We start from the raw sequence: 13,105 nt of genomic DNA, 5'->3' as shown, positions 1-13,105 counted from the left end.
TAGGGTTAACCCTAACCCCAAAAAAAGTATGCGGGCTGCATCTTCTATTCGGGCTCCAGTACTCTGGAATCCCCTCCCGGTAACAGTTAGAGGTGCTACCTCAGTAGAAGCATTTAAGTCCCATCTTCAATCAATCAATGTTTACTTATATAGCCCTAAATCACTAGTGTCTCAAAGGGCTGCACAAACCACCACGACATCCTCGGTAGGCCCACATAAGGGCAAGGAAAACTCACACCCAGTGGGACGTCGGTGACAATGATGACTATGAGAACCTTAGAGAGGAGGAAAGCAATGGATGTTGAGCGGGTCTAACATGATACTGTGAAAGTTCAATCCACAATGGATCCAACACAGTCGCGAGAGTCCAGTCCAAAGCGGATCCAACACAGCAGCGAGAGTCCCGTTCACAGCGGAGCCAGCAGGAAACCATCCCAAGCGGAGGCGGATCAGCATCGCAGAGATGTCCCCAGCCGATACACAGGCAAGCAGTACATGGCCACCGGATCGGACCGGACCCCCTCCACAAGGGAGAGTGGGACATAGAAGAAAAAGAAAAGAAACGGCAGCTCAACTGGTCTAAAAAGGGAGTCTATTTAAAGGCTAGAGTATACAAATGAGTTTTAAGGTGAGACTTAAATGCTTCTACTGAGGTGGCATCTCTTAAAACTCATTTGTGTACTCTAGATCAGGCCCGGGCAAATATTTTGATTCGGGGGCCAAATTTAGAAAAATGTGTCTGGGGGCGGGTATATCTGATTTTTAGGGACAATAATACAAAACCTCACAATAACGTCTGATTGAATGCTAAAAACGTTATTACAGACTGCCTGAAACAGAATGGAATTTTACATTTTTCTAAATGGTAAATGGTTGTACTTGTATAGCACTTTTTCTACCCCTTTTTAAGGAGCCCAAAGCGCTTTGACAGTATTTCCACATCCACCCATTCATATACTGATGGTGGGAGCTGCCATAAAGGGCGCTAACCAGGACCGATCAGGAGCAAGGGTGAAGTGTCTTGCCCAAGGACACAACGGACGTGATTAGGATGGTAGAAGGTGGGGATTGAACCACTAACCCTCAGATTGCTGGCAGGCCACTCTCCCAACTTCGCCACGCCGTTTTACTGAATGAGACTCTCAGAATATCCATGGAAATAAAGCTGGGATTTACAATATTAATTATGTAGGATAAAACACTGAATATTGACAACTCAAGGAGGTCACACCCCCTCTCGAGCGACATATTTTACAATCTAGCGAAACACAACAAAAATGCAACAAACACAGCAAAGTATTAACGCGAAGAGTAAAAAAAAACCCCACCTACAATCTGATATAGCAGATATATCACTAAGCTTGGAACATTCTTGTAAAAATCGGTGACTTAGATTACCATAGTAACTAGTATATAATGCAAATGCGCAGATTCTAACCATTGAAATACTTTGTATGGTTTAAGACTTACTGTCATTTGAAAACATCACAGCACATCATAATGGCAGCTATAGTTTCGATTTTAAAGATGTAAAAAAAATTTGGGGGAATGTCCGGCAGGCCAGATTGAAAAGCTTAAAGGGGCACATGCGGCCCTGGGACTTAATTCGCCAGGGTCTGCTCTATCCTTTAAATACACCCTCCCCCCTTTTTAGACCAGTTGATCTGCCGTTTATCTTTTCTGCTCTGCCCCCCTCTCCCTTGTTGAAAGGGGGGTGCACAGGTCCTGTAGCCATGGATGAAGTGCTGGCTGTCCAGAGTCGGGACCCGGGGTGGACCGCTTGCCTGTGCATCGACTGGGGACATCTCTACGCTGCTGACCCGTCTCCGCTTGGGAGGGTCTGCTGCTGGCCCCACTATGGACTGGACTCCCACTATTATGTTAGATCCACTATGGACAGGACTCCCGCTATTATGTTAGATCCACTATGGACTGGACTCTCACTATTATGTTAGATCCACTATGGACTGGACTCTCACTATTATGTTAGATCCACTATGGACTGGACTCTCACTATTATGTTAGATCCACTATGGACGTGACTCTCACTATTATGTTAGATCCACTATGGACTGGACTCTATTATGTTAAATCCACTATGGAATGGACTCTCACTATTATGTTAAATCCACTATGGACTGGACTCTCACTGTTATGTTAGATCCAATTTGGACTGGACTCTCACTGTTATGTTAGATCCACTATGGACTGGACTTACACAATATTATGCTAGACCCACTCAACGTCCATTGCACCGGTCTCCTCTAGTAGGGGAGGGGGTCACCCACATCTGCAGTGCTCTCCAAGGTTTCTCATTGTCATCCCACTGGGTTGAGTTTTTCCTAGCCCTGATGCGGGATCTGAACCAAGGATGTGGTTGTGGCTTGTGCAGCCCTTTGAGACACATGTGATTTAGGGCTATATAAATAAACATTGATTTATTGATTGAATAAAACTCCTCATAGGAAGTTGCCGTTTGTTTTATTTGTTCTAACTTTGACCTGATACATTAATCAACATATAAAATAATGTGACAGATTGTAGCCAAAGGCTGATTTTTCAACTGCATCTCATTGCAAAGAAACACACCGATTTTAAACTTGACTAACAAGTCAATGGAGTTTTAAAATCGTGTTTTTATCATCGTCGTCTTTCAGCAAAGGTAAAACTGTTTTTATCATTTAACCTTTTTGAACAAGTCGTGTAAGATTTAATTTCAAGTGGCCTGGACTACTGCAATGCACTTTATGCTGGCATTAGCCAAAAAGCTCTATCCCGGTTGCAGTTAGTCCAGAACGCGGCAACACGGCTTTTAACAGGGGCCAGGAAACTCCAGCATATAACCCCAATCCTTGAGAGTTTGCACTGGCTCCCTGTTCATTTTATAATTGATTTTAAAACCTTGCTCTTTGTTTTTAAAGCTGTACATGGACTGGCACCTAATTATACCTCGGACCTCATCCAGACTTACAATCCTACGAGGTCCGAGAGCCAGCTCCAGCTCGTGGTGCCCAAGACCAGACTTAAAACTAGGGGAGACAGGGCCTTCTCTGTGGTCGGCCCTAAGCTCTGGAAAACTCTGCCCCTCCATATTCGAACTGCTCCCACAGTGGAGTGTTTTAAGTCTCCCCTTAAGACCCATTTTTATTCTCCGGATTTTAACACTACGTGTGGTCCTCTGTGTTTTAAAATGTTGATTTCTATTTACTGTTTTAATTGGTTTCACCCTTAAAATCGTTTTTAATCATATGTATTTTATATTGTTTTTATGTATTTATTTATTTTTGTTTTTATTCAGTCATTGGTGGAGCTCAGGATAGTATTTGAATGTTGTTTTTAATATTGTTGTGCAGCACTTTAGAAACATTTTGTTGTTCAAATGTTCTATATAAATAAAGTGGATTGGTTTGAAACCCCGAGCTCCCACTAATTCGGCGTGATAGCGTGTTGCATCTTTCACGCACTTATTTTTTGCTGTATTTATCCGGCATAATTTCAAAGCCGGTCCGTGAAAATGATTTGCCAACAATAAACCGGTCCGTGGTGCAAAAAAAAAAAAAAAAAGGTTTGGGACCACAGATCTACAGCAGAGGTTCTCAAATGGGGCTACGCGTACCCCTGGGGGTACTTGAAGGTATGCCAAGGGGTACGTGAGATTTTTTTTAAATGTTCTAAAAATAGCAACAATTCAAATATCCTTTATAAATAGATTTATTGAATAATACTTCAACAAAACATGAAAAGAAATGCATCAATGCAATATTCAGTGTTGACAGCTAGATTTTATTGTGGACATATTCCATAAATATTGATGTTAAAGATTTCTTTTTTGTGCAGAAATGTTTAGAATTAAGTTGATGAATCCAGATGGATCTCTATTATAATCCCCAAAGAGGGCACTTTAAGTTGATCACTTCTGTGTGTAGAAATATTTACTTATAATTGAATCAATTGTTTCTTTTTCAACAAGTTTTCAGTTATTTTTATATCTTTTTTTCCAAATAGTTCAAGCGAGACCACGACAAATGAGCAATATTTTGCACTGTTATACAATTTAATAAAGCAGAAACTGATGACAAAGTGCTGTATCTTACTTCTTTATCTCTTCTTTTCAACCAAAAATGCTTTGCTCTGATTAGGGGGTACTTGAAGAGTGACCAGATCAGCCGAGCGCACCATCGGAGGTGTAGTCCAAACCATCTGCAACATCTACACCAGGCGGTGTAGATCCGAGGCCAAGAGGATTGTGAGGGACTCTAGCCACCCAAGCAACTGCCTCTTCTCACTGCTGCAGTCAGGCAAGCGCTACCGGAGTCTCAAGGCCAACACGGAGAGACTCAGGAGGAGCTTCTATCCCAAAGCCAACAGACTGCTCAACTGCACCGCTGATTAACACTCATCAAAATTGCACAAAACCGCACACACAAGATCACTTTATTTACCACTGTAATTACCGGACTACAATACTCTTCATTCAATGACTGTAAATAATGTAAAAATTAATGTAAAAACACTTCACCTACCACTGTAATTACCGGACAACGATACTTTTCATTCAATGATTGTAAATAATGTAAAAAAAATAATGTAAAAACAAGAGTATAAAGAGGTCATACTGTTCCATTACCTTTGTTCATACTACTGTCACTACTCAACTGCCAAAGAATTGCCGACACCTTCATATTTGTTCCTTCCTATATTGTATATACGGTTACATTATTTGATCTTGCACTGGTACTGTATTTGATTACTGTACTTCTACCTGTACTGATACTTCTAACATAACTTCTGTGACTTAATGTGCAACTTACCTGTCTTGTAATTAAAGGCCTACTGAAATGAGATTTTCTTAAAGGGGGATAGCAGGTCCATTCTATGTGTCATACTTGATCATTTCGCGATATTGACATATTTTCGCTGAAAGGATTTAGTAGAGAACATCGGCGATAAAGTTTGCAACTTTTGGTCGCTAATAAAAAAGCCTTGCCTGTACCGGAAGTAGCAGACGATGTGCGCGTGTCACGGGTTGTAGGGCTCCTCACATCGTTTACAAATCATAGCCAGCTACAGCTAGAGCTATTTTGACCGAGAAAGCGACAATTTCCTCATTGATTTCAGCGAGGATGAAAGATTCGTGGATGAGGAAATTTAGAGTTAAGGACTAGAAAGAAAAGAAAAAAGTTAAAAAAAAAGGCGGTTGCAGTGGGAGCGATTCAGATGTTTTTAGACACATTTACTAGGATAATTCTGGGAAATCCCTTATCTGCCTATTGTGTTGCTAGTGTTTTAGTGAGTTAAATAGTACATGGGTGTGTTGACGCCAGAGTCTCTGAGGGAAGTCACACAGCTGCAGCAGGAGAGAAACTCCGCTGATCTCCGGTAAGAGACGACTTATTACCACAATTTTCTCACCAAAAACTACCGGCTGACATGTAGTCGGGATCCATGTTCGCTTGACCGCTCTGTTCCACAGTAAAGCTTCACCTCAGGGAATTTTAAACAAGAAAACACAGTGTGTTTATGTGGCTAAAGGCTAAAAGCTTCCCACCTCCATCTTTCCACCTTGACTTCTCCATTATTAATTGAACAAATTGCAAAAGATTCAGCATAAATAAGGTTAAAAGTGTTTCTCATTATTGTTCTTCTTTGTACTTTGTAAGCACTATTAATTTTAACAGCCTCTTGAACTGGATTAAATCAGTACAATGTTGTCTAAAATCGCTACACCTTTACTGTCTGAATGCGATAACCTTTTAACTTGTGCAGGTGTACAACTCCTGCTTTACATCAATACACCTTTACTGTCAGAACCTACTCAGTGGCCTAGTGGTTGGAGTGTCCGCCCTGAGAGCGGTAGGTTGGGAATACCAAAGACTATAAAAAAAAAAAATGGGACCCATTGCCTCCCTCAGCATCAAAGGTTGGAATTGAGGGTTAAATCACCATAAATGATTCCTGGGCGCGGCACCGCTGCTGCCCACTGCTCCCCTCACCTCCCAGGGGGTGATCAAGGTGATGAGTCAAATGCAGAGGACACATTTTACTACACCTAGTGTGTGAGTGTGACAATCATTGGTACTTTAACTTCTTTACTTAAAGGCCTACTGAAAGCCACTACTACCGAACCACGCAGTCTGATAGTTTATACATCAATGATGAAATATTAACATTGCAACACATGCCAATACGGCCTTTTTAGTTGACTAAATTGCAATTTTAAATTTCCAGCGAAGTGTCGTGTTGAAAACGCCGCGGTATGATGAATAATTTGATGACGCGTGCGGGTTGTAGCGGACATTTTCCAGGCCGATCCAAGCTATAAGTAGTCTGCTTTAACCGCATAATTTACAGTATTCTGGACATCTGTGTTGCTGAATGTTTTGCAATTTGTTCAATTAATAATTAGGTCCATCAGTGCTAAATATTATAAACTGATCACTTTCCTCTGGAACTGTTCCCCTAGCATTCAAAAAAGTGGTTATTCATCCTCTCCTTAAAAAGACCTAACCTCGATCCTGACCTCATGGTAAACTATCGACCGGTGTCTCACCTTCCCTTTATTTCAAAAATCCTCGAAAAAATTGTTGCAGAGCAGCTAAATGAACACTTAGCGTCTAACAATCTATGTGAAACCTTTCAATCTGGTTTCAGGGCATATCACTCTACGGAGACAGCACTCGCAAAAATGACTAATGAGCTATTGCTAACGATGGATTCTGATGCGTCATCTATATTGCTGCTCCTCGATCTTAGCGCTGCTTTCGATACCGTCGATCATAATATTTTATTAGAGTGTATCAAAACACGAATTGGTTTGTCAGACTTAGCCCTGTCTTGGTTTAACTCTTATCTTACTGACAGGATACAGTGCGTCTCCCATAACAGTATGACCTCGGACTACGTTAAGGTAACGTGTGGAGTTCCCCAGGGTTCGGTCCTTGGCCCTGCACTCTTCAGTATCTACATGCTGCCGCTAGGTGACATCATACGCAAACACGGTGTTAGCTTTCACTGTTATGCTGATGACACCCAACTCTACATGCCCCTAAAGCTGACCAACACGCCGGACTGTAGTCAGCTGGAGGCGTGTCTTAATGAACTTAAACAGTGGATGTCCGCTAACTTTTTGCAACTCAACGCCAAAAAAACGTAAATGCTGATGATCGGTCCTGCTAGACACCGACCTCTATTTAATAAAACAGCTTTTACATTTGACAACCAAACAATTAAACAAGGCGACTCGGTAAAGAATCTGGGTATTATCTTCGACCCAACTCTCTCCTTTGAGCCACTGCAACGTATTATTTTCGGGTCTCTCCATGTCTAGCATTAAAAGATTACAGTTGGTACAAAATGCGGCTGCTAGACTTTTAACAAGAACAAGAAAGTTTGATCACATTACGCCTGTACTGGTTCACCTGCACTGGTTTCCTGTGCACTTTAGATGTGACTTTAAGGTTTTACTACTTACGTATAAAATACTACACGGTCTAGCTCCATCCTATCTTGCCGATTGTATTGTACCATATGTCCCGGCAAGAAATCTGCGTTCAAAAGACTCCGGCTTATTAGTGATTCCCAGAGCCCAAAAAAAGTCTGCGGGCTATAGAGCTATTTCCATTCGGGCTCCAGTACTCTGGAATGCCCTTCCGGTAACAGTTTGAGATGCCACCTCAGTAGAAGCATTTAAGTCTCACCTTAAAACTCATTTGTATACTCTAGCCTTTAAATAGACTGCCTTTTAGACCAGTTGATCTGCCGTTTCTTTTCTTTTTCCCCTAGGTCCCACTGTCCGTTGTGGTTACCCACATATGTGTTCCTCTCCAAGGTTCTCAGTCACCATTGTCACCGACGTCCCACTGGGTGTGAGTTTTCTTTGCCCTTATGTTGTGATTTGTGCAGCCCTCTGAGACACTAGTGATCTAGGGCTATATAAATAAACATTGATTGATTGATGATTGATTATTGAAAATAAGATATTCTTCATCTCAGTATATTCATAATGACTGAATTAATTAAGTACATATTACAAAACTGTTGTGTTATTCATTCACGGATGTCATTTTGCTGTAAAGAAAGTCAGTGAATGAATGTATATATTTGTGGGCGCTCTGACGTGGGAAAGGGTTAGAATTAAATAAGCTTTGCTTCTTCCTACTCCTTTTCGGACATGATGTATTGTGAAATGATATGAAATTGCCTGATGTATAATGTTGTAGGTGTGTCATGTTCGAAATAAACTAAAAAAAGAAAGAATGTGACGATGGGAGGAGCCCGACAACCCGTGACGTCACGCGCACATCGTCTGCTACTAACGGCACAGGCAAGCCTGTTTTATTAGCGCCTAAAAGTTGCGAACTTTATCGTTGATGTTCTCTACTAAATCCTTTCAACAAAAATATGGCAATATCGCGAAATGATCAAGTATGACACACAGAATGGACCTGCTATCCCCGTTTAAATAGGAAAATTTTTGATTGATTGATTCTTTTATTAGTAGAGTTCAGTACATATTCCGTACAATTGACCACTAAAAGGTAACACCCGAATAAGTTTTTCAACTTCTTTGAGTCGGGGTCCACGTTAATCAATTCATGGTAAAATTTCAGTAGGCCTTTAACCTTCGTCTGTGTTAAGGTAGGCACCGACCCGTTTTAGTTTTTAAAAGCATAAAAGAACCACATAAATTTACTTTTTTTTGCATCAAGGCTGTTTGACTTTGTCAGGAACGTCTATTTCAACAACAACAACATTTTTTATTCCACGAAATTATAAAATGTTCTGGTTGAAATTATGACCTGGGTGTTGTTAGGGTCGGTTTCAACCCAGTTATAAAGATAAGATTATCAAGCAATAATTAGAGCCAAAACTCTCCCAATCATGTGAGCTGTAGGGCAGTGGTCCCCAACGTTTTTGTATCCGCGGACCGGTCAACGCTTAATAATTTGTCCCGTGGCCCAGGCGGGTGTCCTTTTTTTTTTTTTTTCTTCTTAGTCATGAAAAAGGGACGTTTTTGTCATGAAAAGGGGAGTTTTTTGTGGTTGATGCACTATTTGTAAGTGTATATTGTGTTTTTTATGTTGATTTAATATAAATAAATTATTATTATTTGTTTTTAATTATAAAAAATTATTCTGCGGCCCGGTACCAATCGGGCCCGGTGGTTGGGGACCACTGCTTTAGGGGATTCTCATTTTACCTTGTTATCCATTACAAAAACAAACAAGGTCAATTCAGTATGAAATTATTAAAATGAAAAAATAAATGAAACAAATTTATTTAGGAGATGTGTTCTAATATCCCTTAGTAATAGTCAGGTAACACAACAACCTTTTATTTATTTATACGATTCTCTTCAGGTCCATTTTACCATTTTTTAAAATTGAAATCCAGCGCCCCCCGCGACCCCGAAAGGGAATAAGCGGTAGAAAATGGATGGATGGAAATGGAAATCTAGGGGGTATACTGACAAAAAAAAAGGGCCAATTGCCCACACCAAAAATATTAAAACCAATATTTTCATGGATAACAAAGAGATGAGGAACAAATTGGATGATAGATAATTGTTTTTTAGTGTATTTTACAGCTGATTTAAGAAATGGTTCAAAACTGACCCGTTAACATAAAGAGATGGCAACAGAAATCTAACACAAGAGGAAGGTTAAGAGTAGCATATATTAATGCAGTATGAAGAATAATGTTTTAATGTAGACACATAGAATCATCATACTGCTGTGATTATATGCGCAAAATATCGTAATATACATCGTATATCGCAATACGGCATAAAAAATATCGCGATATTAATAAAAGCCAATATCGCCCAGCCCTACCAGGATGACAATCGTCTGTTTTCCTTCAGGCAAGCGCCGAGGGCAGCTAAAGCGCGCCAGTACCCTGGAAGCCAACTGCGGCTAACCTAGCTAAAGTGGCTAATGGCTAATGTGGCTAACGGCTAAAGTGGCTAACGGCTAAGGTGGCTAACGGCTAAGGTGGCTAACGGCTAAGGTGGCTAACGGCTAAGGTGGCTAACGGCTAAGGTGGCTAACGGCTAAGGTGGCTAACAGCTAATGTGGCTAACAGCTAATGTGGCTAACAGCTAATGTGGCTAACAGCTAATGTGGCTAACAGCTAATGTGGCTAACAGCTAATGTGGCTAACAGCTTAACTGGGGATATTCACCGGGGTCCTCAAGCCCAAACTAAACGAGTCAGGGTGACAAACGCACTCTTGCATATTTTTAACCCCAGTCCTACCTTTAGAGTAGAGAGACTTTGGAGAATTGAGGTCGAGGTCGGAGCTGAGGAGGGACACAAAATCAGAGGGCATCGCCGCGCTTCATGGAGGGGAGGCGGACACTCTTCACCGCCGACCGAGTCGCCGTTTTTCTCCCCTCTTGCTCTGCAGATTGTGCTGCGTCTCTGGAGCGGAATGTCGGACAAAACGGCATTGAAACTATGTTTAAAAAGCGAGTTAAAATACAAAACTTTTCATAGCGAATAATTAAAAAAAAAAAACCGTTAACCAGCACGTCTCATCACGCTGAGACTGTGGAAGGAAACACGACGTGCACCGTGGGGAGCGACGCACACACATACTCAAGTGGTCCCGCCCCCCTCGGTGTGGCGCATGCGCGCTTAAGTGCAAGGTCGACAAATCATGCTGGAGCATTTTCTTTTTAATTATGCTGTAATGGAAGATTATTATTATTAATTCTTTTTGTCCTGTCCAGCTTTTCAGGCAAATCATATAGTTGATGTAGATCAGGGGTGTCAAACTCAAATACAGAGTGGGCCAAAATTTAAAACTGAACGAAGCCGCGGGCCAAGGTTGAACAAATTAACCTTTTAATAGGGACCCAAACAAGTTTTGCATTGAACATTGAACAAGCAAGACTTATATACAGTAACTTTATAGTGACATGCAAAATCAAGTTTCAAATAATAATAATAATGACAAAAAAATCTCAATGGCATCCATCCATCCATCATCTTCCACTTATCCGAGGTCGGGTCGCGGGGGCAGCAGCCTAAGCAGGGAAGCCCAGACTTCCCTATCTCCAGCCACTTCGTCTAGCTCTTCCCGGGGGATCCCGAGGCGTTCCCAGGCCAGCCGGGAGACATAGTCTTCCCAACGTGTCCTGGGTCTTCCCCGTGGCCTCCTACCAGCTGGACGTGCCCTAAACACATCCCTAGGGAGGCGTTCGGGTGGAAAACTGAACCAAGGTTGAACAAATTAACCTTTTAATAGTGACCCAAACAAGTTTTGCATTGAACATTGAACAAGCAAGACTTATATACAGTAACTTTATAGTGACATGCAAAATCAAGTTTCAAATAATAATAATAATAACAAAAAAATCTCAATGGCATCCATCCATCCATCATCTTCCACTTATCCGAGGTCGGGTCGCGGGGGCAACAGCCTAAGCAGGGAAACCCAGACTTCCCTCTCCCCAGCCACTTCGTCTAGCTCTTCCCGGGGGATCCCGAGGCGTTCCCAGGCCAGCCGGGAGACATAGTCTTCCCAACGTGTCCTGGGTCTTCCCCGTGGCCTCCTACCAGTTGGACGTGCCCTAAACACCTCCCTAGGGAGGCGTTCGGGTGGCATCCTGACCAGATGCCCGAACCACCTCATCTGGCTCCTCTCGATGTGAAGGAGCAGCGGCTTTACTTTGAGTTCCTCCCGGATGGCAGAGCTTCTCACCCTATCTCTAAGGGAGAGACCCGCCACACGGCGGAGGAAACTCATTTCGGCCGCTTGTACCCGTGATCTTATCCTTTCGGTCATGACCCAAAGCTCATGACCATAGGTGAGGATGGGAACGTAGATCGACCGGTAAATTGAGAGCTTTGCCTTCCGGCTCAGCTCCTTCTTCACCACAACGGATCGGTACAACGTCCGCATTACTGAAGACGCCGCACCGATCCGCCTGTCGATCAATGGTATATCAAATAAAATGTAAATACAAATGTAATGCCTCTTTTCTATTTGCAGCCTTCAGAGGTAAAAATCAAAATTTATTGTAGCGTCCCGAAAGAATTAGTGCTGCAAGTGGTTCTGGTTATTTGTTTTGTTGTGTTTACGTTATGTTACAGTGCAGATGTTCTCCCGAAATGTCAATCAATCAATCAATCAATGTTTACTTATATAGCCCTAAATCACTAGTGTCTCAAAGGGCTGCACAAACCACCACGACATCCTCGGTAGGCCCACATAAGGGCAAGGAAAACTCACACCCAGTGGGACGTCGGTGACAATGATGACTATGAGAACCTTAGAGAGGAGGAAAGCAATGGATGTCGAGCAGGTCTAACATGATACTGTGAAAGTTCAATCCACAATGGATACAACACAGTCGCGAGAGTCCAGTCCAAACACAGCAGCAGCAAAATGTGTTTGTCACTCTTGTTTGGTGTGGGTCCACAGTGTGGCGCATATTTGTAACTGTGTTAAAGTTGTTTATACGGCCACCCTCAGTGTGACCTGTATGCCTGTTGACTAAGTACGCCTTGCATTCACTTATGTGTGTGTAAAAGCCGCATATATTATGCGAGTGGGCCTGCACGCTGTTTGTATGGAGGAAATGCGGACGTGACGACGGGTTGTAGAGAATGCTAAAGGCAGTGTCTTTAAGGCACGCCCTCAATATTGTTGTTTGGGTGAAAATCGGGAGAATGCTTGCTTGCCCCGGGAGATTTTTGGGAGGGGCACTGAACTTTGGGAGGATTGGCAAGTGTGAGAAATTGCGGTGTTACAGTCAGGGGGGTTAAAGGAAACAGATTCTAGGGGCCCATGATGGAGGGGGGCCCAGAGAGGCCCCTAATGATGATGAAATTATATGAAATTATGTGTTGGGGGCCCTATAAAGATTATTTTCATGGGGCCCAAAATCCCTAGCGGCGCCCCTGGTTACAGCGGCACTGCTGCTGTGTAATAACGGCGGGCCAGCTGTAATGTTAATTTGATATTGCCTCAAGGGCCAAATTAAATTACACGGCGGGCCAAATTTGGCCCGCGGGCCAGAGTTTGACACCCATGATGTAGATGCTCATATCAGCTGTTCAGATTTACTTTACAAAATAAAAGTGTAGGATATACTTCT

General features: G+C 42.3%; 1 protein-coding gene across 2 annotated transcripts in view; it reads right to left on the bottom strand.

The window, feature by feature from the left end:
- The window catches only part of nfat5a (nuclear factor of activated T cells 5a), a 90,163-nt gene extending 79,561 nt beyond the window's left edge, over window positions 1-10,602 (bottom strand). For both annotated transcript variants that reach the window (XM_061896223.1, XM_061896224.1), the window contains exon 1: window positions 10,257-10,602. In XM_061896223.1, the coding sequence (XP_061752207.1) occupies window positions 10,257-10,329 (73 nt within the window). In that variant the 5' untranslated portion in view covers window positions 10,330-10,602. The remainder of the gene's footprint in view (window positions 1-10,256) is intronic.
- Between the last annotated feature and the right edge of the window lie 2,503 nt (window positions 10,603-13,105).

Source organism: Nerophis ophidion, linkage group LG03 (assembly GCF_033978795.1).
Source record: "Nerophis ophidion isolate RoL-2023_Sa linkage group LG03, RoL_Noph_v1.0, whole genome shotgun sequence".
NCBI classification, from domain to species: domain Eukaryota; kingdom Metazoa; phylum Chordata; class Actinopteri; order Syngnathiformes; family Syngnathidae; genus Nerophis; species Nerophis ophidion.
Note: the sequence above shows the minus strand (reverse complement) of the source record. Positions and strands in the feature narration are given on the sequence as shown.